A 27030-nucleotide genomic window follows, 5' to 3' on the forward strand; every position below is an offset into this window, starting at 1 on the left:
GGGGAAACTCCCTAACACAGCAGACATCCCCCATCCCTCCACCAGCTTTCTAACTGTGCTCTTCACCCCTCCCTCTGACCTTCATTCACTCAAATGTAACACCAGAGTTACCCCTGCTGTTGATCTGGCCCGCAGACTATGTCGAGGTGCTGCACAAAATCATTGCTTCACGCAATGTGCCCAAGGCCCACAGAGCAAAGAAACCAACTACTTGGCTGTCGCTCTACATGGACCACTGTCTCCTTACTCAAGACATGCTCCCCCACTAAGCCTCCCCGTCTCCCACCCCAACTAAAACCACATGCCCAGTGCTGCCTACTCAGCCCCTCTCCACTCTCCTCAATCTCACCCTCTCTTATATTAATCAAGCCAAAACTAAGCCACACTCACCCCATACCAATAACCACACAGCTCCAGCATCACCATCAGCAACAACCTCTCCTCTATCCAAATCACCCATAAGCACCCCATCCCATTTCAATGTGCCATTATCAACACACGCTCTCTCCCAGCCCACACCACAGAGATCAGGGATCTACATACCAACCACAACTTAGACCTCCTCGCTATTACAGAAACATGGCTTCACAAGGCTACGGGATCCGCCATCTCCATAGCGCTCCGACCAGGCTACACCATATACCGGCAGGTCAGATTACATATGAAAGGGGGTGGAGTAGCTCTCATAGCCGGAGAATCTGTCCATCCGTAAAGCAAATTCCTGCCTGGAAGGCAGCACGGACTATATCTCTGTTAAACTCTACTTATCACCCAATTGCACCATTTCCATTCACACAGTTTACAGACCTAAAGGCCCTTCCTCAGACTTCCAGGAAAACCTCCTCCATCTACTGAGAGAAAACCTTAAAACCACCACCAAATCCATCCTTCCTGGTGACCTAAACCTCGGCCTCAATGACTCCAAAGACAAACAGTCCAAATTGCTTGCCAATGCCCTTAACAGCATGGGTTTCGTACAACGAGTCATGAATCCAACACACTCCAAAGGACGCATCCTTGACTGGGTTACAGACCACAACTGTTCCACCGCTATAAGCAACAACATCCCATGTCCCTGGACAGACCACCATATTATTCACTTCTCCATCCCAACGACCACTAAAGCCACTAAGCTCAATACACCATTGCCACCGGCCCTAACCAAAGAAAAACTACTCCACTACCTGGAGGTCCCAGCCCTCGGGCCGCTCTTCTCCAGCGATCCCAGGGCTCTGGTCGAAACATACAATCTCACCCTAAAAAAAACAGTCAACACCATAGCTCTGCTAGAGCGTAAAAAAGCCAAGGTGACTCGGAATGCCAATTCCTGGTATTCATTAGAACTTCAGGAGCAAGGCCACCTCAAGCGCATTGTGCTTACCAAGTGGCAAACCAACTTTCTAGACTCCACCAAAGAAGAATTAAAAAAACTCTCCACCCAATACAAAAGAGCCTTCATCCTTGCTAAATCCACTGCCCTCAACACTAGGATCATCAATGCCAAATCACAATCCAAAGGGATGTTTACAAAATTCAGGGAACTAGTGGCCCCTGCCCCTAGCACTCAAGACATCATTAAAGATGAATCCTGGTGCTCAAGCATTCAAAAATCTATGCTGGATAAAATAGACCTCCTACAGGGCAAAATGTGTTCCAATCACATCAACTTGATCAGTCCAGACCCTTCCATCCCACCAACCACGAACTCCCCCTTGCAGGACAAGGCACGTTTCACCTTCAGAAATGTCTCAGAAAACGAAGTCATAGCCCTCCTCAAAAAATCCTTCAAATATCCTGTTATTCACATTTAGGTCCAATTAAATCATAATATTAGCTTTATAAGTTTCATCTACTATTTGTTAAAAGCAGTATTCTCTCTCTTGATGTCAATGATTCTACAATATATAAATCCACAGCCTTGTGTAAGCTATGTAATTCCTTTTAAACAAAATGTTCCAAAATCTACCTGCTACTTATCTCTTTAAAAATACAAACGTAGGCAGCTCTATCACCATAAAGCATATCATTTATTTTAGAGACTTCTGTTCATCCCACTGCTACAATTCAACTATGAATGACCCGAGAAAAGCAGAATGAACATGCCGGGTGTGTCTGTGTAAAAAAATAGGTCAAAATATGAACAATTTTCATGTTGCATTTGTTGTTCTGCTCTTTTACAAAACATAGTATATCAGGAATTCTGGCATGTTCATTCTCCTTTCTGCTGGGCTTATTCGGTTAAACTACCACCGCAGATCATGCAACCCGCCTGGGCCTGCCGCTCCTTTCTCTGCCAAGCTCGTAAAATGATGTGTCTGTCTCTTGGAATTTCCCAACTATTGTGTGCAGACTTGACAGCTTTTTTCTTATAATCTAATTATAAGTACCTGCAGCGAATTAAAGTGTCCAGTTTGTTTTGGAAAGAGACAAATTCAATGAGTTGTCTATGTTCGGTTTAACTAACTATGTCACTAACCACACAGATTAGCACAGTTCCTTTTTGCACAATCCTGTTCACAGCAATGCATGGTGTTCTGTGTAGTTGGTTCGTGAATAGCCTCTTGCATGTTCGTCTGTGGACACTTAAAACAGTGCCATGCCTTTTTTTTGGTTTGCTTGCAAATGTCTAGCAGTGCACCACATGTGAAACCTGTCCCCCATTTGAGGGCTATGGTGTGTTAATAAACATGATGTTTCCATGAATTAAATGTGTGCTCAATGTACACGCTTAATTTAATATGTATCCCCATTGCATATTCTTGTCATACAACTATTGTCTTTCTAAGGACTCCTTTTGATACCTCTTGCTTTGCAGTAGTCTCATACAACACCAGCCTTTTTAAGTGCTAGTCATGTGTTTACAGGCAATCAATAAAACACATGTATGGGTCTCCCTGCCCTTCTAAGCTGTATGCAGGTGCTATACAGTTCCTGTCTCTTTGTTATTATCGGCATAAACCCGCATTGATTGTGGGTTTTCTGTGTGGTCATGAGCTGTGTTTTCATGTTTATTTTTGGCGGGCACATTTTTTCGTTGCTTTTGGGCTCCGAGCGCGAGGGACGCGCTGGTGGAGATGGTACATGTCACCAACAGGGGGAGTGGGCGTGTCTGTGTGGTGACTGCACCTCAATGCAGACTGGAGCTCCCCTGTAGAGAAATGCCAGTGGAAGGTCCCCGTGGGGAATATAACCGGCAGGGGGATCCTTCTGAGGGAGAGCCACGGAAGAAGAGAGGGAATACGGAAGGCAGTCAACGTGAAGCATGTCCCCTGAGGCCATTCGAATTCCGGGCCGGCATCTTGCTCTACCCTACCCGGGGTTGATAAGGCGAGCAGCATCGAGAGCGAGTGAGAAAGTGGGCCGGTGTTTTGTGAAGCAAATAAGGACATGAGCCCTTTAAGGGAAAACGAAAGGGAACGTGAGAGAGGGGCGGGGTGGGAGGAGGAGGGAACGCAGGAAAGTTACGAACGGCAGTTACTAGAGAATTAAGAAAGAGTTAAGTCACACGCCAGTGGTCCGCGTATTATTTAGGGGTAAGCACCCCATAACAACTGGCGACGAGCCCAGACGGACCCTGCGCCTGAGAGAGCAGCCGGAGTCAAGGAGGGACCCGGCGCCTACAGCAGTGCATGAGGAGGACCCAGCGAGCAGACAGCAGCGCCACCGCCGGAGGCAAGGAGAAGTCCAGCAGGCCGCAGAGGAGGGGACAGAGGACACGCGCCTACGCCGGAGGCAAGGAGGAGCCCAGCAGGTAGCGGGGGAGAGGATAGAGGACACGCGCCAATGCCGGAGGCAAGGAGGAGCCCCAGCAGGCCGCGGAGGAGAGAACAGAGGATATGCGCCAACGGCAAGGCGGAGCCCCAGCAGACCACGGAGGAAAGGACGGAGGACACGCACCCACCGTAGGCAAGGAGGAGCCCCAGCGGGTCGCCGAGCACCGCCCAGGTGAACTGGAAGTGCCACGTGCACACGCAGGTACCGAACATAGGAGTGGGAAAACAATCACCCGCACCTCATACGCTCCAGGAGAGGGAGAGAAAGGCAAGCCAGAGTCTAATAAGCCACTTGAAAGCGAGGAACTATAGGCACACACCAGTGCCAGCCATAAGCCACTTGAAAGCTAGGAGTCATAGGCACACGCCAGTGCCAGCCATAAACCACTTGAAAGCGAGGAGTCATAGGCACACGCCAGTGCCAGCCATAAGCCACTTGAAAGCGAGGATCCACAGGCACGAACCAGTGCCAGACCACTTGAAAGCGAGGAGTCACAGGCACAAACCAGTGCCAGGCCACTTGAAAGCGAGGAGTCGCAGGCACAAACCAGTGCCAGGCCACTTGAAAGCGAGGAGTCATATGTGCACGCCCATGCCAAGCCACTAGAAAGTGAGGAATCACACATACACACTACAACAAAACAACAAATTACTTGGAAGTGAACAGCCCCAGGTGCACACCAGCGCCAAACCACCTGAAAATGAGGAATCACACGCATACACCAGTGCCACCCCACAAGCAAGCAAAGAATCACAGGAACAAGTTAACGGCACCTACGAGCAACGTGAAAACGAGCATCAGTGATCATGTCACAATCTGGGAGCGCAGCAGTAGACATCACGGTGCCCGCCATTCCGGGTGTGCCGCCCACCAACCCAGTCTCCTTCTTACGCCGCCCGAACCCGTTCCCACTAGAACCTCAAGAAAACCAAGGACAGAGATGGCAAGAGTGAATGGACGAGTTCGAAGAATTCATGAGGGAGGTAGGAAACCAAGATGCCCCAAACAAACTGGACATATTCACAAATCTGGTGGGGAAAGATATAAAGAGTGTCATCAAGACCATCCCAACAGCAGAAAGAAATACGTACCCAAAACTCATCGAAGCCATCAATAGTTGCCTAGTAGTCATCCCGAACAGAAACTATGAGCGCTACATGTTCAATCAGTGCACCCAACTTCCCCAGGAAACAGTCGGCCAGTTCATATTACGCTTGCAAAGAAAGATCACATACTGCGACTTTGCTAACTTTAACGACGACAAAGCCACCCGCCTGAGAGTCATAGAAGGATGCCTGTCTTCAATATTCCGCAAACACTTACTGAAGAAACCATTACCTTTGAAAGAGATAGCTGAACTGGCCAGAGTGTACGAAAGAGTAGACGTCCAAGCTGCCCACATAGAAAATCCAAAGAAGATAGACTCTGTTGCAGCCATTACCACCAGTCAAAGAAGCCGCCAATACAACAACACATGCAGGCAAGACCAGTGGAACAACACAAGACGCCTGCCACCAGAAAGACAATGCTACCGGTGCGGGTTTGAATTCCTACACAAGGGCCAATGCCCTGCAATAGGGCAAATGTGCATGAGGTCTGGCCAAGAGAACCACTTTCAGAGCATGTGCCGGCAGAAGACGCCCTTACTACCGGCATACCGACCACCCAACCAACAAGCATCCGCAAGGAGATTCGAAGCGCCGAGACCCTTCAACCCCAGACCATACTCGGAAAGAGAGTACACCAAACCCGCCACCAACCCCAGGCCTGCAAACAATGGCGGGTTTATCAGAGCAGTAGAGAATCTACAGGTAGACAGGGCAGAAGAAACGTACGCCAACCAAGAACAATTGTACCGCATGCAAGCATATCCTGAAGAAGAAACCCAAAGAGAGGACATCATCAGAGAGCCCTACGAAAATCCACCAATCGAACAACACCCAACAGAACAGGCACAATACGCAGAATATGACCGATACAGTAGGGAATATGTCCGACTCATCTCAGAAGCCTCAGATGACAGCACGGTACCCAGGGTGAAGGTACACCTAGAAGGAAGAGTAACACCATTCCTGGTAGACACGGGCGCTACAATCAACGTCATGAGCCACCTGACATATGAACACCTAGCAGACAAGTTTCCTCTGCAACCATCACACACCCAAATATTCCAATGGGGCGCAAAACTGCCGTTGATGTCAAAAGGACAATTTGCGTGTGACCTTATCCATAGAGGCAAAAGAATGCAGACAACAATACACGTCATCCACAGTCCGGCAACGGGAAGATGCCTCCTTAGCCACAAGAAGGTCTCATTGACATCCATTACGACGAGACAGAAGTGATTGAAGGAATACCGCCTGACTCCCAACTCATACAGGCCATCCACCACGAAGCCCTATCCATTGAAGTCCTAAAATCCACCTATCCAACCCTGTTCGAAGGAGTGGACATGCTAAAGAACAACGTCATCAAGCTACACATCGACCCGAAGATACAGCCAGTACCACAACACCCCAGGAGAGTAGGGTTTCACCTGCAGGCGAAAGTAACCCACGAACTACAGACATTACTGGACAACGATATCATAAAAAAAGCGACTGTACCCACACCATGGGTGTCCCCGCTCGTAGTTGTCCCCAAAGCAGATGGACGCCTCCGCCTCTGCGTGGACATGAGGATCCTAATACAGCCATCCAATGGGAGAGACACCCAGGCCCTAACATCGAGGACATGTTGATAAGACTCAACCAAGCCACCACATTCTCAAAACTTGATCTCAAACAGGGATACCACCAACTTGTCATCGATCCCGCGCCAAGACCCATCACCACGTTCATCACCCACGAGGGTTTATTCCACTACAAGCGACTTAATTTCGGTATCTCGTCTGCTGCCAAAATCTTCCAGGAGACCATCCACAGACTAATCAGCCCAGTCACCAACACGTTCAATTACAGTGACGATATCCTTATATTTGGAGTCACCCAAGACCAACACGACACAGCCCCACACCAGGTCTGCCTCATCCTCCAAGAAGCCGGACTCACACTCAACAGCCAGAAGTGCAAAGTCAACACGCACACTCTATGCTTCTTTGGCCACATTTATTCGGACCAAGGCATCAAGGCTGACCTGGACAAGATCCGCGCCATAACAAACTTGCCTTGCCCAAAGGACGTATCTGAACTCCGCTAATTCCTGGGCATGGCAGACTACTGGGCTCGCTACCTCCCACAGTACGCCTCCCTCACATGTCCCCTACGTCACCTACTGAAGAAAGACCAAAGATTCCTGTGGACGGACCAATGCCAACAAGCATTCTGCACCATAAAGCAGGAACTGGCAGCCAATCGACAACTGGTGTACTTCAATCCACAATGGCAGACCGAAATCACTGTAGAAGCCAGTCCGGTGGGGCTAGGTGCAATTCTAGCCCAAACCGTTCCACAAGACAACGCCAAAACCCACATTGTAGCATACGCCAGCCGTGCGCTCAATACCACTGAACAAGCATACTCACAGGCAGAGCGCGAGAGCCTGGCCGCCATATGGGCCTGCGAGAAGTTCCACCATTTTGTCATTGGACAAACCTTCACCCTCATAACAGACCACCAGGCCCTGCTGGCCCTCTTTGGCAATCCAAGAATCAAAATGCCTCCGTGCATTGAATGGTGGGGCATCCGCCTCCAAGAATGTGACGATACCATCATCCACAAACCTGGGGGCGATGCGAACCCTGCTGACTATCTGTCACGACACCCGGATGGAGCGTCCGATGCCACAATACAGGGCGAAGTGACGGGTACATTGCATATCTGTCACAGAACGCCCTTCCCCCAGCCATCACGGCTCAACTGTTTGCCGAAAAGAGCAGGGCTGACCCCACCATCAGGGCAGCAATTCACCTTACCAACACGAACAAGTGGCGACAGCCAGCCAACGAACACTTCGAGCCAGGGGAGGGGGGAGAAGTCGACAGAAGAGATCTAGCCAGAATAGAGAGAATACACAATGAACTGGCTAAGACAAGCCAAGGCACACTACTCAGAGGGAACTGCCTGGTAGCACCCAAAAGCCTAAGGAAGCCACTAGTCATGATTGCACATGAAGGCCATCGTGGCGTGGCCAACACAAGAAAGATATTGCGGAACCAAGTGTGGTTTCCCCACATGGACACCACACTAGACGACATACTAAGACACTGCAACCTGTGCCAAGTAAATGCAGCCAACTCACCACCCTGCCCCCTGCACATAGTCCCACTTCCCGATGGACCTTGGCAGCACGTAGCATTCGACTTCTACGGACCACTGGAAGAAGGAGGTCACCTGCTAGTGGCCATAGACGAGTACTCCCGATTCCTATTAGTGAAGCACGTACAGTCCACAGCCTTCCACCACGTGGTAGGCACAATAGACGAGCTATTCAGTGAATGGGGCATCCCCAATGTAGTGAAAACGGACAATGGATCCCCTTTTCAAGGACAAGATTTCAAGAAATTTGCGGCACACCTTGGATTTCACCACCAAAAGATCACACCACTATGGCCTCAGGCCAATGGGATGGTGGAGCGATTTATGGAGAACATCAAACGCACACGCCAGAAAGCGTCGACAGACCAAGCCTCAATGCCGCAAGCCATCTCACAAATGCTACGAAGTTATCGGCATACCCCACATGAGGCGACTGGTCACGCCCCAGCCGACCTCATGATCAAGTACAAGCCACGGTCCCGACTTCCACGGCTTGAGGACTACACGCCAGAAGAAGACAACGAGATACGACTGCGAGAGGCGGAGAAAAGACAAAAGGCCAAAGAATGGGCAGACAGGAAGCGGAAAGCCAAGGAACCCCTGATCCCAGAAGGAGAAGCCGTGCTGGTCAGGCAGACTCAACGCCGGAAAACGGACTCGAGACATCGGCCAAGCCTATGATAGTGACGGAAGTAAAAGGACCCATGGTCACCGTAGTCACCTACATTCATACATTCATATATAAATATATATATTGTTAAACTGTGCTAGCCTTGTCAAATAAATAAGGCTATGTGTGTTTATTCAACCAGGTTCTTAGAAGGAGCGGTCAGTCATCGGGGCTGACCCAACATAGGACAGGGCTACACCCACTCAGCGCAGCCTGCATATACTGAGGTCTGCAATAGGACTTTACGTGATGGTTCACCATTTATCCCCCTGGGTTTCATTTGCACATGTGTGCAGTAAGGTGCAAGTATCCCGGCTCAGCTCCGATACATGTTGCCGGTGATTCCTTCATGCAGAATCAAAGGGAGAAACACCTTACATCAGTAAAGGGTTAAGTTCTATGCCCTTTTCATAGCTGGACTGTAGGAAGGTGTTGATATACAGATCTTGCTCTTTCTATGTGGTATGTGTTACCCGGGACTCAAGGGGTTAACGCTCGGGAGCCCCCTCCGTTGGAAAGGCGGAGTCTGACTGTGCAAGGGGGTTATGGGGCACGTGCGCTGCGAATGCCAGTTCCTATTTAGTTGTGAAGGAATAAAGAAGTTCCTCCTATCTCTCCGTGTGTGCGTCCTTCATTTGGGCCTAGATCCCTAGGCAACATTTGGCGACGAGGATCTCTCCCGCGCACCGGAGTCCTCCTCCTACGGCAGTCCGCCTGTGGTGGCCGATCCAGCGAGCCTCCTCCTCCTGCTCCACCTCCGCGCAGCACGGCACTCCGCCGAATCCGCCTTGTCGGACCTCCTCCGTCGGACCTCCGCGACAGCGACCCCGCCCGCGCAAGGACGGGCCTTCTCTCCCAGGGGCCATGAGCACCTCCAACCCGGGGTCCAGCCAGGGCTCGCCTCAACTGCCGCGGGCGGCGAAGTCGATTCAACTACGACTGCCCCCGCCGTTCACTATGACTCCTCAGGCCACCAAAGGCCCCAGATGGACCGACTGGATGGACGATTTTCGACACTTTGTGAGAGGATCCGGCGACGGGGACTCCCCCAATATGAGGGACATTTTCCTTAACCTGGTAGGGGGAGAAATAAAAACGGTCGTTAAGGCCATTCCACCCGCAGACCAGGACACTTTTCCCAAGCTGATCGGGGCGCTGGACAAACTGCTTATTATCGAAGTCAATCGGGACTATGAAAGATACTTGTTCAATCAATGCACCCAACTCCCGCAAGAGACCGTCGACGAATTCATCACACGTCTACGGGTGAAAGGGGCGAACTGCCAATTTGATGCGTTCTCGTTAGAAGAAGCTATCCGGCTGAGGGTGATCGAAGGGTGCCTCTCCCCTGCACTCAAGAAACAGCTCCTCAAGAAACCGCTCACCATGCCCGAGGTCAGTGAACTCGCCCGCATCCACGAGAGGGTGGATGCGCAGGCCTCGGCCATGGGTCACTCCAACAACGCGAAGGTGGGCTCAGGGGAATTTGTGGCCGCCATACTGCCCCCCCGTCAAGGCCCCCAGCCGTATGGACCATCCACTGCCCCGTCGATGTCAACCCCGCGGCTGCAAAGACAGTGCTACCGCTGCGGGATGTCTTTCCCCCACTCAGGGTCCTGTCCAGCCCTGTCCCAGCGTTGCACCAACTGCGGAAGAGAAGGACACTTTCACTCCGTCTGCAGGGAGGGCGTCCCATTTCCACCGATGCGGCCCCAGGCGGCCCCCAGAATGCCGTTCCGCCCGCAACCCCTGCAATACAGCCAGCCGAGACCATATCAACAGGGCCTCGGCCAGAGGCGTTACGTTCGTGCGATGGACGAATACCTAGCGGCAGGATATGCCCCTCCGTATGACCAGGCCGAACAGCCCAGACATTTCACGGATGAATACGACAACCCGCCTGCAGAATACAGGCCGGAAACCCTCTGCCAAGACGACCAGGCGGCGGCCTACTACGCGCCGCAGGACCACTACGACCAGGATGAGTTCGTAAACCTTATCCTCGACAACAAAGAGGCCATGGAGGCCCCGCAGATCCCGCTCAAGATGGCGAACTGCCAATTTCAATTTATGATTGACTCTGGGGCCACAGTGAACATCATGGGCGAACAAGACTACGTCAGGATACCATGCCCGCCACAGCTCAGTCCGTCTCGCTCCAGAATCTTCCAGTGGGGTGCCGCCACCCCGCTCCAAACGTTGGGTCAATTCACCCAGTGCCTTCTCCTGAATGGGCGGCAAGTCGATGCGACCATTCACGTGATACGGTCCCTCGCCAAGAGCCGATGCCTCCTTAGCTACCTCACGGCGTCGCACCTCGGACTGATTGAAATTCACGTGAATGTGGGTGACGTGATCACTGCCGCAGCGGCCAAACCCGGCCAGGGGTACACGGAAGATGTGATTGCCTACCATCAAACTCAATCGCTCGTCTCACAAGAAGACATCGCGGGGGCCTTCCCCAAGCTCTGCGTGGGGCTAGGAAAACTACGGGGACCCCCCATCCGGCTCCATATTGACCCCAACGTGCGTCCAGTGCCGCAGCATCCCAGAAGGGTCGGATTCCACCTGCAGGAGACAGTTTCGGAGGCGCTCCAGCAACTGCTCCGCGACGACATCATTGAGCCGGCGACGGGTCCGACGCCGTGGGTGTCCCCCCTTGTGGTGGTACCCAAGGAAGGGGGCAAGATCCGTTTGTGTGTGGACATGCGGGTGGCCAACACGGCGATCCAACGGGAACGACACCCGGGACCATGTATTGAGGACATGATTGTGATGCTGAACAGTGCCCAAATGTTCTCTAAACTGGACTTAAATCAGGGATACCATCAGCTGGAGCTCCACCCTGACTCCCGGCCCATAACCACGTTTGCGACACACGATGGACTCTTTAGATACCGGAGGCTGAACTTTGGAATCTCATCTGCCGCTGAGATCTTCCAGGAAACTATACGCCAGATCATCCGACCTATCAAAGGGGCCCTCAATTACAGTGACGATATTCTCGTCTTTGGATCGTCCAAGGAATCCCATGACAGGGCTCTACACGACACCTGCGAGGCCCTTCAGGGTGCCGGCCTCACGCTCAACATATCAAAATGCCGGTTCGGCAAAACAAAACTCAAGTTCTTTGGACATATCTTCTCCAAGGACGGCATGCTGCCTGACCCCGAGAAGGTCGAGACGATCACCAACCTCGCCGAGCCCCGACAAGTGGCGGATGTCCGTTCGTTCCTTGGCATGGCAGGATACTGCGCGAGGTACATCCCCCACTATGCCTCCATTACAGACCCACTGAGGAAACTGCTACAGAAGGAGTCGCAGTTTGAATGGACACAGGCCTGTCAACAGGCTTTTGCGGACATCAAGCAAGCTCTCGCCGAGGCCCATCGCCTCGCATATTTCAACCCACAGTGGCACACCGAGGTGGTAGTCGATGCCAGCCCAGTAGGCCTCGGCGCCATTCTGGCCCAAACCAGTGGCGCAGATGTTAACCCCAGACACGTGATTGCATACGCGAGCCGAGCGCTATCAACGCCTGAACTAGCCTACTCCCAGGCCGAGAAGGAGAGCTTGGCAGCGGTCTGGGCGTGTGAGCATTTTCATAACTTTATAATCGGAAAGAAGTTTACGCTGATCACCGATCATCAGGCGCTTCTCTCATTGTTTGGGAACCCGCATACCAAGATGCCACCAAGGATTGAGAGGTGGGGCATCCGCCTCCAGGAATACGATTACGATATCGTACACCGCCCGGGGGGCGACCTTAACCCCGCCGACTACCTCTCCCGACACCCAGTAGGGGCCCCGCTGGCACGGAAGGGTGACGTTGCGTATGTGCAATATGTGGCGGCTCAGGCGCTGCCCCCGGCACTGTCACTTGAAAGGGTAGCGGCCGCGTCGGCAGCCGATCCGACGACAGCCCTGGCGATCAGCCTCACGACCGCCAACAAGTGGAAAGATCACCACAGAGCCACTCTAGCTCACCCGGGGGTGAACAAGCAAGAAATCGAACGGCTAGCCAGGGTCCATGGTGAACTGGCGGTAAAAGACGATAACATTCTGCTCAGAGGGTGCAGGATCGTCATCCCTGCCACACTCAGGAGTGAGGTGGTTAGCATAGCTCACGAAGGTCACAGGGGAGCCGAGAACACAAAGAAGCAGCTCAGATGCCATGTGTGGTTCCCCCTCCTGGACGCAGCTGTGGACGAGTGGGTGAGGAACTGCCACGCCTGTCAGTGCACAGCCCCTGCAGAACGTCCGCCCCCGCTCCAACACACTCAAATACCTGAGCACCCATGGGAACGAGTAGCCATGGATTTCTACGGGCCCACTGAAGCGGGCGACTATATTCTGCTCTTCGTGGATGAACACTCAAGATTTCCGATTGCCAAGAGAGTCAGCTCCACAGCGTTCTCTCAAGTTGCGGCAACGGTAGAAGAGGTCTTTAGTGAGTGGGGGATCCCCAAGTGGGTCAAGTCCGACAACGGACCACCGTTCTGTGGACACGAATTTGGGACACTGGCAGAGCACCTGGGGTTCAGGCACATGAAGATCACACCACGCCACCCCCAGGCGAATGGAATGGCGGAGCGATTTATGGCATCGATTAAGAAGGCCATTCAGAGGGCACGGCTGGACGCCGTTGATACACACCAAGCCCTATGCCGCCTGTTAAGAGACTACAGAAACACTCCCCATGAGGTCACAAATAAGACGCCTGCTGAGCTCATGTTTAGATATGAAGTGCGAACTCGCATCCCGAGGAGTACGGTGCAGGCTGAGCCGGCCGACCAAGATCTGCTCCAGAGAGATGCGGTGGCAAAAGAGAATGCGAGGCGTCGCACCGATGCTCGAAGAGGAGCGGTACTGCCGGGGCTCCAGGTGGGAGATGAAGTCCTGGTACAGCAGCCGGCAAGCAGGAAGACAGACCCGAGGTTTGCTCCAAGCCCTCTGAGGATTGTTGCCATGAAAGGCACGATGGTGACGGCGGAAGATGAGAACAGGACCGTCACCAGAAACTGTCAACAGTTCAGGCCATATGCAAGGAGAGAGCCCACGGAAGGAGCCCAAAGGGCACTCTCACCGGAACCACTGATGCAGAGGGATGATGAGTGGTTTCCCCCGGAAGGGGACCCCCGGGACGTGGCCCCGAGTGAAGTAATTGAAGAGGAGCCCGATCTGGGGACTCGAGGTGAGAGGCCGAGACGGCTCATAAAGAAGCCGATGAGACTTGTTGAGGAGTGTTAAGTTATGTGTTGAGACACAGGGTGTCAAGTTGATGTTTGGACATATTGTCCGGGGGTAGTGTTACCCGGGACTCAAGGGGTTAACGCTCGGGAGCCCCCTCCGTTGGAAAGGCGGAGTCTGACTGTGCAAGGGGGTTATGGGGCACGTGCGCTGCGAATGCCAGTTCCTATTTAGTTGTGAAAGAATAAAGAAGTTCCTCCTATCTCTCCGTGTGTGCGTCCTTCATTTGGGCCTAGATCCCTAGGCAACAGTATGCCAGTCCATCTTAGACTCAAGTTACAATGAAATCTATGGATTTTTCGTACTTCTGTGCACTACCCATGTGTTCTGTACAGGTCCTACTGTTCATATGAGGTGTCCATTTAGGGTTTATTTTCTTTCTCCATTGTTATAAAATAAGAAATATGACAGTTGAGCTGTCTTTTTATTGAGAATATGCTGCCTCCTGCTTGCATTCACATAATTGATAATATCAAGATTAATGCCTGCATCAAGCAATGACTAACAGTCAGTTACTTTATCACACAAGTATAACCCAGGTGGCATATTATAGACATTTTAAGTGGGTCTATAACAGGTATTTGTTTAACAACAGTGGGACTAAGCAGCACTTGCAATCAGTTAGACCTTTGTCCATATAGCCATTCTTCTAGACTAATGAGATGTTCAGGACAGACAAGACCCAAAACGGCTAATGCTTTAGGAGTCCAGGATATATTTGGGACAGGTTACCCCCTTCCTGCTGTGTCACTTCCAGCTGTGCCAAAGGTTGTGCATTTGGACGGACACTCAGCCCATATTGGAAATCTAGAATTTGGCACTCCTGAAGAGAGTTTTAGTTTACTTTTGATAGACCACTATGCAGAAAACATTGTATGTTGGTGCACAACGAAATATGCCACAGACATATGTGTAGCTGAAACCCAAAGACCGGAAATGTGCAACACGAATCACATGCTCAAAGCCCAGCTTTCCAACTTTAACAATTTGTGATTATTTACAAATCGCTCTACCCAGTAGGCCTATTTTCTTGTTTGTCAAAACTGGAATCACCTGAAGGGATTCTGCTAAGTGTTGTGACAAGGTCAGGTCTCTGGCCTTGTCAAAAAGAAGGGAAAACCCCTCCCAACTAAAAAATGGAGGCAAAAGGGATGCATAGAACTAGTCCGCAGCCGTAATTCAACAAGAATACCCTAGGTCCTGCCCCCCGTGCCAGTATGCATGCCCGGTTACCCTTTTCTCGAGCATTGCCTCTTATATTACAGACTTACCTGTACATTTATTTTCCTTTTAGGATGCCCACATACAAGCACTGGAAGACGAGTCCTGCAGAAGAGAAATCTGCGCCACCAAGCCAGAGCGAGAAAGATCCCCAAAGAACAGTAGCGCCGGTGCCAAAAGCCAAAAATCCCAGCATGACATGAGCAAGATGGAAAAGAAGAATACGTGGCAGCAGGGAAGGATGAGCGGAGCCACTGGAGAGATACAGCGAGACGGCTGCAGGACACAAAGGCACCATAGGCCGCCAGCGCCAAAGAATGGAGATGGGTCTGATTTCCTTGCAAGGAGTAACTGGAAAGTCCCCCCGGAATGAGGCCCGTTACCACCAACCAGAACACTGATCTTCCGGGACTGCCGCATTGGAATGCAACAATATCGTGGAGCTCCCAGCTAAGGTACAGGAGATAGTGCAGCAAACCAAAGATCAACTACACCACCAGGGACATGAAGGGGAAAAGGACCCCTCCTCCCCAAATGAACTTTCAATGCCGCCATCATGGGTATGCGGGCAGTGTATTGGGGTTGCTTGTTCGCATGAAAATTGGTCGCGGCGAACTGACCGTAATAAATGTGTTCGATTTACAAATTTGTTTGTAAATGCACACATACAATGAGCAAAGCATAGAGCAGTTTAAAATATGCAGCTGAGCAGAGAAATTGAGTATGCGTAAATAAACAAACTATAATGGGCTCGCACGAGGAACAACTGGAAGCATTAGAGGAATGTACTCGTGATCGAAATCTCGCGGGAAATGCTTTAAGCGTGTAACAGCATTTGTAAAGTCTAGCGTGAGGAAACAAACAAATACGGAAGTGATTTTATCGCGGATGAGTGAGAGATTAAAGATATTGTTATTTCAACAATCGGAACATTGAAGAAATAATAATAAGCACACGCACGTAAAAAGGTAAGGCTACAATTAGAATTGATATGAGATGATATTAAAATAAACAAATGCGACGAAGACTTTTCAAGATAAAATCACTGACTGGAAATGTTCACATTTTATTTATTTAGGAAAACGCCATCATAGAAAAAGCAATTTACCTTGTGTCTACCAGAGGGAATCAACAATTAAAACAAAATGGTTTTATTTACAATTTGGAAATATTTAAAAGTGACAGAAAATGGTGGAAATGCATGGAATACAAGAAGTTGAACTGTAGAGGAAGAGCAATCACTACTGGAGAATATATTGCAAGTGCAAGACATCATAAGCATGGACCTAATGTAGCAAAAATTGAGATTAAGGAAAAATACATGAATTAAAACGGAAAGCAAGATCAGAAGTAAGTACTAGTGGACAATTGGTTAGATGTATACTAGGGGAGGTCCCGCCTCATTCGAAAGGCGAGATGCCATGTAATACATTACTAAAAAGACAAATAAAATACCAAAGACATTTGGAAACTATATTACCTAAAATCCCAAAAAGGGTGAGAGATGTGGAAATGCCAGAAAACGTACAAAAAACTCTTCAATGTGAACATTGCTTGTATTACAGTAGTAAAACAATGGATAACAGATGTATCATATTTGCAACTAATCAAAACGTGGAAAGATTAAAAATAAGCAAAAACTGGATGCTAGAGGGAACATTCAAATGTTGCCCTAAAACTTTCAGACAGTTATATAGTGTACATGGAGAAATAGATATAGAATTTGTCCGCTGGGTTACATATTGATGACAGAAAAAGGAGAAAAAAACTACAGAGAGGTGTTTACAAAACTGAAAGAAGGAATGCCTAATGCAGGGAAGGTCGGAAAAACGTGCTCAATGGACTATGAATTGGCAGCAACATAAATTCCCAATGAATATAATACAAGGCTGCTACTTTCACTACAGCCAAGCATTATGGCACAACCTTCAGAAACATGGGCTACAAAACAAATATAGCGCTGACAGTGAATTTCAACATCATGCTCGAAAACTGTGCGCTTTAGCGTTCATACCAAAGGGTGATGTAGTGGAAGCATACATGACAATCACACATGAGACATATATTAAAAGAATTGAGAATGAGAGGGCACATCTTTTAAGTTACTACGAAGAAACGTGGATTGGTGTGCAGACATGTTTTGGACGTAAAGTACCTAAGATTAAAATTGAACACTGGAATTGTTTTTCGCCAATTATAAATGGACCAGCAAAAACAAACAAGCATGAGGGGTGGCATCATGGCCTAAATGTGACCATGAGTCATGCAAAATCTACAATATGGATGTTTTTGAGTGTGTTACAGATGGAGCAGGGAATGCAGGAAAACTCTATAATTCTGAAAAGGAGTGGCCAGAATCTGCAACAAAAATGAATCTAAAAGTGTACAAAGAATAAGAAAGCTAAAAGAAATAGCAGAAAACTATCCATCATTAACTATGTCAGATTACTTGTTTGGCATGGCCTTCACTATGAATTTCATTACATTGTGAAGGAGTACTTGCTAAATTGTGAATGAGGACTGGATATAGATGTGAAATATGCTAGTAAAAGGAAAATGTATAACCACAATCCACTTAAAGTAACTATTTATCCGGAATTTACGTGGTTATACATTTTGTTTCATTCTTTATATACGTTATTAACAGAAACATCGAATGATTCCTTTTCGTTTTGGAGTTACTTATATTTTGTTTCCCACACATTTATTTATTAGATAATAACGAGGAAATATAGAAGAAAACTAAAAGAACTCTCTGAAAAAAAGCAAAGAACCAGCATATCAAGGTAAGGAAGCAAAGGACTATGGTAAGTGTTGTTTATATAATGTATACCGAAAAAATGCACATAAGGTCAATTTGGACCGCTTAAATACGATCAAATGATTAATTCGATCAAATATTCTTGATCAAATTGGCTAATTACTGGCTAGAGTGCGTGGACAAAGTGGGCGGAACGTAGCCCCCTTCTTATGACTTGCCATCACACATACACCCCCTCGATGGGGAAGACAGGGCCAGATTGGTCAGGGAGAGATGACGAATGCCAAGAAGGAGAGGGAATTTAGGCAGGGAGCAGGAAGTAGGGAGTGCGGGTAATTCATGTGAGATCAGCAGTGGACGTGACAAAGACCAGCATGAGGAAGAGGGGGGCAGTGGCTTGTGGGGTAGATCTGTTCAGAATGTGACATATTGGCTAAGGAATGACAGTGGTTCTGCAGTTTGAGTGTGTGTGTTTGTGTGGCGAGTGAGCAGAGATAATAGTGTAAGGCGTGAATGTGAAGTGTGTGGTACTGGGTGAAAGGAGGATGTTTGAGTATTTGTGGAAGGAGGAGAGTAGTAGTGGGAGGAGAAGAGTAGTAGAAGGTGGCAGAGATAAGTGGTGGGAACAGAAGAGCAGTAGTGGAAGGAGGAGGGGAGCTGTAGTGAGAGAAGGATAGCAGTAGTGTGAAAGAGCGAAGAAGTAGTGTGACAACAGGACTAGAAGAGGAGTCCGAGGAGGTGTAAAATCAAAGAGTGAAGCCAAGAGAGAGGAGGAGTGAAACATTGGAGAGACAGCAGAGTGGTGGGAGGAGCAAGAGGAGAGATGTAGTTGTCAAGCAGGAAGGAGAGATGAGCGTGGGCATGACTGGGCCACCGAATCCCACAGAACAAGTGCAAGGCACAATCCCAAAATGCCCGTCAAAACACTAACGGCCAGTTAGAGTAGGAGCAGCTAGTAAGTCCCTGAGAGAGATTAGAGAGCCAGCATCGTAGGGAAGCACAGTTAGTAGAAGGTAGAAATTAGGCAGGTGCCGGGTTAACTGTCGGTAGCATAATGAGCGTTACTGATGCCTGGGCTAGGAAGGAAAGCCAAGGGAGGCGAGAGAGAGGTGAGTGGTCCTAGGACACGTCCTCGAACCACAGAGTGCTTTTGTGTCATCTGTGACTCTGTGCGCCAATCAAAAATCAACACACGCACATACATACAGTGTTGATCCATATTTAGTAAAGGGAATGTTGATCATTTATAAGTTTGCACGCCATAGGTCGGCTTGTCTCTTAGCTCACAGACGGCATCATTTGTGAGACGTAGTTCTCCCATAACAGAAAAGTACAATACATTGTATAGCACAACTTTCAGTGGGCGATTAGCCTTGTCTGGGGTACGTCCCTTGACTGGGTGTTGTTTTTTTAATGTACTTATGAGACTGATTCATTAATGTAATAACACCACTTCCTCACTCCGCCTTTATTTTATGACCCACTTGAGTAAAAAAGTGTTTGCATACAGCTTAGTGTGACGGATGACTCAATGTAACCACGTGGCCACTTTGTTCGCTCTGTGCTCTCAATCAACCAATCAAGTGCATTCTATGAGTTGAAGTCCCAGTAAAATGTTGTCTGGTGTAATTTACTTACAAATGAGTGCCATGCAGCCGTAACAGAAAAGTAAAATAAATGCTATATTACACATATGCACTATACCATTTGCATAGAATAAAATGTTATCACGTCCATTGTGTAATGTTGGGATTTCACATTTTGTACAAGCTTAGACCTTTAGTGAGTGTCTAGGAGTGGGGGGCCACGACCAAGAAAAAAGAATGTTCAGTCCAGCGCAGGCAGGGTCTTTGCAAGTGTCCACCCCTCGCCTAGAAACAATGATGTTAACTCCACCCAGGGCAACATGCGTGTGAGCTTTTTTACATATGGTTAGTTACAGCACTGGCAGCAGATGTGCAAGCTTCAATCACGTGGAATAGGCACAGCACAGGCAGAAGCAGGACAAGCGCTCAACAATCCATGGACTCAGACTTGATTCCGTGACAAGTTATTTTTTAATATTCTTTCTTATGCGGGTTCATTTCATGCCATGAAATACATTCAGCTGTCAAATCAACAAAACATCACGTGGGACAAATCATCTAGGCATTAATATTCACCAAGTGAAGTTATAGCGAATTGAGTATTATACAGTGGGACATGCAGTAGAGAATGATGCATTCCTCATGGCAAGCTTTTACATGATCAGAAAATCTACCTGCTCTGTTGGTTAAAAAGAAGTGGTTCCAGCAGATATCCTGGGGAGTTTCTTCTGACAGGCATGCCATGGCGTTCCAAGCATCCTCCATCTCATTATACCTGACTAGATTGCAACACCGCCACTTAATGCAGGCGGCTGCACCCTTTGGCTCTCCTGATGTTTAAAACATAGTCAATGCTGAGGGATTGTGGGAGTTGTAGTCCCAAATGACTAGGAGCAGCAATCCCCTCCTCACTAGTGTATGACCATGACAAGTGCTACACATGTCCTGTGCATTTTGGTCTGATAATATGCATCCCCAGAAAGCATAAATCTATTGAGAATTTCAGTGATCGATCCATTGTCGGGGAAACTATAGTACACATTTTGTCACAAAATTGACACACCATTGTAGATGCTCCTGGCATAGGATCAAAGTTGGTTCTAGGAAAAGAACATTGCAGGCAGACTCCTTCATGTCACATGTGTACATTTGGTGAGGTGTGACAATGGATCTCACAAGGGCACCAATTATAAGTCAGGTCCAGAATGAGAGACATACACATTTCTTTTGACATCTGGCAGGTTGCCTTCCATTTTCCACTCAACAACCCTTGGCATTTTAGTAAATTCCATTTCCCTATGACTCCCGGCATCACATCTATCACTTTAACATACATTAAGGATAGTTGCCTCCTATGTGTACCCCATGCATATGACAAATTGTCCACCTGGGAATAATTGCCCTAGTGTCACTATTCCTCTGTCCAACATTGTGTGCACAATATCCTAATTCTTTCTAAGACTCAATGAGGGGTTTGACTGTATTTTATTATTCACAGACAATGGGTAGTGCATTTCACTCATCCTAAAGCGAGCATGCTACAGCATAAGCCAGCTGATAGCCGGACTACATTTTCGAGAATAATTTGCTGGTTAATTCAGTAGCATGGCACTAACATTCCGTTGGGCAATAGTAGGGCATTCCACCCGCAAATATACTTCTAGTTTGCTCATTTCCAGTCAGGAAGAGGAGTATGCTGGATGTGTGCCATTATGAAATACTGTTGAGGGGCAGATAACCCCCTGTTCCATCAGGTCGTCTTAGAACGCTAGAAGTGACGGTAGGGGTGTGGAACGCCCTTATGAAGTGAACAGGATCATAGCGAGAGTGAGGACTGATTTAGAAAGGACAACAGGATCCTTCAGAAAATACAGCAATGGCTGTGTTGCTACCATCTCAAGCAGAGATCCTGCCTCCCAGGGAAAGTGGAAAGTGTGCACACTTTTGAACCTGGGTGCCGTCAGTCACTAACTTTTGTTCGCAAACCATTATTAGTGAATGTTATCATTGGTCAAACTCAAGATCAACATTTGGCAAATTATTTTAAAGGGTCTTGTTCAAATCAAAGAATGGTTTGGCATGATTGGGCCCAGATTGTGAATGCCTTACATACTAAAAATAACCATCTGGTAAATTGAAGTCTAAATAACGTTGACATTAAGATTTTACCATGGAACACACAAGGGTTTCGTCACTTGATTGAAAAAGGGGGGTTGTGACCTTCCTTTGATTTAATTTGTTTGCAAGAAACATGGCTATGGATGGACCTATGCTGAATGGTTTAACTATATGTCATACGCCTGCCATCAGAGGATTGAAGGATCGCCCTATTGGTGGGCTCTTGTGCGCATTAAAAGTTAATAATATGGTACAAATGGAACATGTGTTGGGCAATAACCCTAGTACACTTGCAGTAAAGCTAAAGTGGTGGGATATTAGATGTAAACATTTTAAATGCTGTGTGGTTCTTAACATCTATTTTAACCCATTAAGGAACACTATGGAGACCTTTTTAAGTTGGAAATGAGTGAAATGGACACAAACTTGTGTCCAACATGCTACAAGCAACAGATGTAGACTCAGGATCTGATGCACTTCTTGAGCAAACAATCAAACCAGATTCTGAAGAAGTGTGCAGTGACGTCCCTGTTCCTGCGGCTTCGCCGCACTTTTGGCAACAGCAATAAACTGGAAAGAAGCACATTTGCTGAGCAGAGAAAATGGAATAAACATAGTGAAGAAGGAGAGAAAGATCCGAGAGTAAAAGAGGCCAGTGCCTTCTTTTTCCCCCCAAGTGCAATTGCAGGACTGCAGCATTTGCTGGAAGCAAACCCATCTTTAAATCCCATCTTGGAAAATGTTCTCAATTATAAGAAATGAAAACGAATGGCTGCGTATTGCTGCTATGGTCTTCCTAGTTTGGGGAATGGCCGGGCGCAAGCACTTGCCACTCCAGAGAGGAATGAAGCAGCTGTCGCTATTGCGCTTCACATGATCCGGGAGTTGGCATGCCTCCCTCTTCCATACGCTGCCTCACCTTATCACTTGACTATAGCGCTTCTCAAGAAAGAGGTATCTCTGCACTAAAATGTATCAAGCACTATGCACGCCCAACAACAACAGGCAAAAGGCTGTCAGGTCTGGAGACATCAGGAAGAGAATTCAACTTTTACCAACTCTGTCCATATTGAATTGGCGCCAATATTTGCAGTCATCCAATCAATTTTCAGCTAACTCAGAGAGTTAACTGTGTCTTCTAAGTTCTATTTTCCCTCATAGCGCTACATCCTGACAGGTGCAACACAATGTCTACATGCCTATGATGCTGGTAAATTGAGAACCAATAAATTGGATAATATTAATACTTATAATTATGGCCCTTTGAAGTGTGAGGAACCTGGAATTAAACGATATATTATTATTATTATTATAATAAACGTTAATTAACAGCCAAATGTGCAACAATAGGGTACATGGTTAACAGTTATTTGGCTGCCCAAAGACTCGCCAAAAGCACTCAGTGGGCAGTTTTAGCAGCAAGGCTACCAAGGAAAACCAGTGACGGGCCTCATGCCATGTGTTGGTTGAGCTGCAATCCATCCCTGGCACGCTGAGCTTGAAGGCACCTGATTAGAGGCAAGAGAGGGGAGTCTTTGGAGACTGGTCATTTCTCTTTTTGACTTGTTCATGAATAGATTTAAAGCTGCGGCATTACAAATGTGCGAAAAATATGTTTCAAGTGGAAAACGAACACGAAAAAACTTGTAAGACCCTATCTCTTCGAGCGGTTCTTTGCTGGCCGTTTTGCATCGGTTAATGGTAACTGGCCATGCTAGAATGACCAATAACTTGATGTTGGCCATTTCTCGTATTGAATGTCATCTTTTTAAAAAATGAAAACGGCTTGGTAAAAGATGCTTACTAAAAACAAAACTGAACTCCTGATCATTATTGGTCAGTTGCTGTGCTAGTTCTTTTTGTGCCCAAGATGTGCCCCTACCCCATTGTATTCAGGTCTAGAGATACCCCTGAGTGCATAGGCTGTGGCTATGCCTGCAGTTGCTGTGCAGAGGGCTGACTGCGGCACTGGCTGCAACCAGTACTGGTAGCTTATGGCAGACTCTTGAAACAAGTTGGTTGATGTGACTTTTTACAAAGGAAACACTTTAAAACATTGAATGAGTGCTGTCATTCTGGTCTATTACACGTTTTCAAAGCACTGAGGCAGGTGCAAGAACAGCTAAAGAGTAACGTTAGCATTCTTGTGCAAAGGAAATGGCCCTCTTGAACAAACGGCACGAGATACATAGTTGCCTAGGTGTCATTATTAAAAAGCAGAAATGCCAGGCAGAGCTCTGTGCTTGTATTCGTGGCAACAATCATATTCCAGACATGTATTCAACCTCCAGTGCAGATTCCTTTATACATCAGGTATCTTGTAATAACAGGCTCTTGGTCAGAAATCCCATAACGGTGGAGAAAGTGAAAAGTGGTGGAATCATCCGATGCACTGGCTATGTCCTGACTGTGAAGTGGTGGGATCATCTGATGCACTGGCTATGTCCTGACTGTGGAGTGGTGGGATCATCTGATGCACTGGCTATGTCCTGACTGTGGAGTGGTGGGATCATCTGATGCATTGGGTATGAAATGACTGTGGAGTGGTGGGATCATCTGATGCATTGGGTATGTCGTGACTGTGGAGTGATGGGATCATCTGATGCATTGAGTATGTCGTGACTGTGGAGTGGTGGGATCATCTGATGCATTGGTTATGTAGTGACTGTGGAGTGCTGGAATCATTTGATGGATTGATTCTGTAGTGACGAGAGTGGTGGGATTATTTGATGGATTGATTCTGTGGTGACTGGAGCTGTGGCATCATTGGATGGATTGGTGCTATAGTGACTGTGGAGTGATGAGATCATCTGATGCACTGGCTCAGTAGCGACTGTGGAGTGGTGGGATCATCTGATGCATTGATTCTGTAGTGACAGTGGAGTGGTGGGATTATCTGATGGATTGATTCTGCAATGACTGTGGAGCTGTGGGATTAGTGGATGGATTGGTGCTACCGTGACTGTGGAGTGGTGCGATCATCTGATGGACTGGCGAAGTAGTGGCTGTAGAATGGTGGGATAATCTGACGCATTAGTTATGTAGTGATTTTGGAGTGGTAGAATCATATGATGGATTGAATCTGTAGTGACTGTGGAGTGGTGGGATTATCTGATGGATTGATTATGTAGTTAACGTTAATGTTAAAGTATTTGTACCGCTCACCATCACCAATGGAATTGGTCTCCAGGCACTCTGGAGCTGTGGGATTATTGGATGGATTGGTGTTGTAGTGACTGTGGAGTGGTGGGATCATCTGATGAATTTGTTGTATAGGGACTGTGGAGTGGTGGGATCATCTGATGAATTTGTTGTATAGGGACTGTGGAGTGGTGTGATCATCTGATGAATTGGTTGTATAGGGACTGTGGAGTGGGGAGGTTATCTGCTACATAGTTTGTGTCATGAATGAGGAGCTGTGAAATTATCCATGGATTGGTGCTGAGGTAACTGTAGAGCAGCAGGGATTACCTACTGGATCTTTTTTGTGAGCATTGAGGAGAAGTGGGATTATTATATGGATTGGTTCTATGGTGAATGTGCCAATGTGGAATTATCTGCCAGACAATTTCCCTCAAGGGGATGAGGACGAGGAGGAAGCACGTGCACATGCCCAGGGCATAATAGTATCGTTGGCATTAGTAATTGTGGCCAGTACCCATGCAGAATTGATAGGATTTTGTATTAGAAGCACTCAACCACTGTGGGGTAAATCTGGCCACTATGTTCTGCGCCGCCTGTCCAGATGCCATCTGAGGAGACAGCATGGAAGTGATTGCTTATTCCGTTTTGGTGTTGCCCATCGTCTTGGGTATTTTTCAGTAGCTTTTGCAGCAAGAGGGCACATTCACAGCTTTAGCTTGTCGGATTTAAATATTTATGTTTTAGTTTCCTTTAAATTAGAAGTACACAATCCTGGCTGATAGGACAAAGGAATTTGCATTTGCAATAATATCTAATAAAAGGTAGTAGCAGCGTAATTGGAGGTCATATGGCAGCTGCTAGGGAGGCCAGCAGATGATGCAGCGACTTTTCCAATATAGTAAGAGCTGTCCTAGAACCACCATTAACGTTTTCTAGGGTGCTCAGGAAAGCCCAGAATTGGGGCAATAGTTTCTGAGCACAGCTAGTTTCATGAATTGCTATTTCCGGTATAGTGATGATATGGAGTGTTTGAAGGTTTTGGAAAAGGGGCCGTTGCCAATCAAGCAATAGCTCATTTCTGTGGGTAATGAGCCAAGAAGTTAACACAGTCCTTGGCTAACTGGCAAGGGCCACATGGCATGTAGGGTGGCTTCTGGTGTGAGGAGGAAAGCTTCACAGGGTGAGGAATAAATCAGTTGAGAGTTGAGGGGAGGAGTGGAGGTCTGACAGGGTAATGGGCGCGGTTGTGTGGTAAAGTCTCATTGGATGCCACCCTCCTTGAAGATTCTTAGTAGGATTCAGAAGTCTAGGGACAAGGCCTTGTGACCTCAGTGCTTTTAGGTTTCGGGAATGTGTGAATGGTATCAAAGGGTGATATGGATTTGTTTAGAGCAGTCTCTAATTCACAGGAAGACATATGTTTTGGCCTTTTAGTTGGTTTACTGTAGGGGGACTGGAATGATTTGACAGAGTTGTTGCTGGGTTCAGTATAGGTCTTGCACTAAAGAGGCTTTTGATGATAGCAGACTTCATTCAGTAGAATCACAAGGTATGGTAGAATCGGCCGCCAGGATGAAGACACTGTTAGTAGCAATAAGGGCGTAGGGGGAATTTGCTTGTGCAGTACCATGTTGACCAAGTAGCATGAGGTGGCGTTAGAGGTGGAAAAGGGAGGGGAACAGTTCCTGAGCATGTTCAAGTGTGATGAAAAGAATTGGTTCTGGAATTGGAGAATGTCCTCTATTGAATCACCTTGAATTCGGAGATGGCTGACTGGCGCTCGGGGTCGGTTAGCAGCTTTACTTGTCTGCCCTCGTCACTCATGCTGGTGGAGATGTAATAATTCTGATGCAGTTCAGATTCAAAGCTGCATGCTCCGTTTTCAATATCCTGCCAGAAAATGAAGCGCTTTTCGGAGTCTTCAATTGTTTGAAGATCGTTTGCATTCGGTTCCTGAGGGAGATAGAAAAAGGTACATGTATTGTTAAGGAAAACTTACGTTAAAAGTGCATCTATGTATATAGATGGATAGAGGGAGAGACAAAGAGAGAGTGAGAGAGAGAGATGGATAGAGCCAGATAGATGCAAAGATAGATAGATAAAGGTACATTTGAATAGATGGATACAAACAGTTTAGCACATGGCATTGAGGTGAGATACTACAGGCTCTGCATAATATAGTGTCATGCATTTGCAAGACCGAGTGAAGGACAGGAAAGAAGGCTGGTAGAAATGAGTCTTTCAGGAATA

General features: G+C 47.7%; 1 protein-coding gene across 1 annotated transcript in view; it reads right to left on the bottom strand.

The window, feature by feature from the left end:
- Positions 1 to 19970: 19970 nt before the first annotated feature.
- The window catches only part of LOC138492064 (uncharacterized), a 194896-nt gene continuing 187836 nt past the window's right edge, over positions 19971 to 27030 (bottom strand). The window contains exon 6 of the mRNA XM_069619018.1: positions 19971 to 26733. Within this exon, the coding sequence (XP_069475119.1) occupies positions 26521 to 26733 (213 nt within the window). The 3' untranslated portion in view covers positions 19971 to 26520. The remainder of the gene's footprint in view (positions 26734 to 27030) is intronic.

Source organism: Ambystoma mexicanum, chromosome 10 (assembly GCF_040938575.1).
Source record: "Ambystoma mexicanum isolate Mex_15411 chromosome 10, UKY_AmexF1_1, whole genome shotgun sequence".
Taxonomy (NCBI): Eukaryota; Metazoa; Chordata; class Amphibia; order Caudata; family Ambystomatidae; genus Ambystoma; species Ambystoma mexicanum.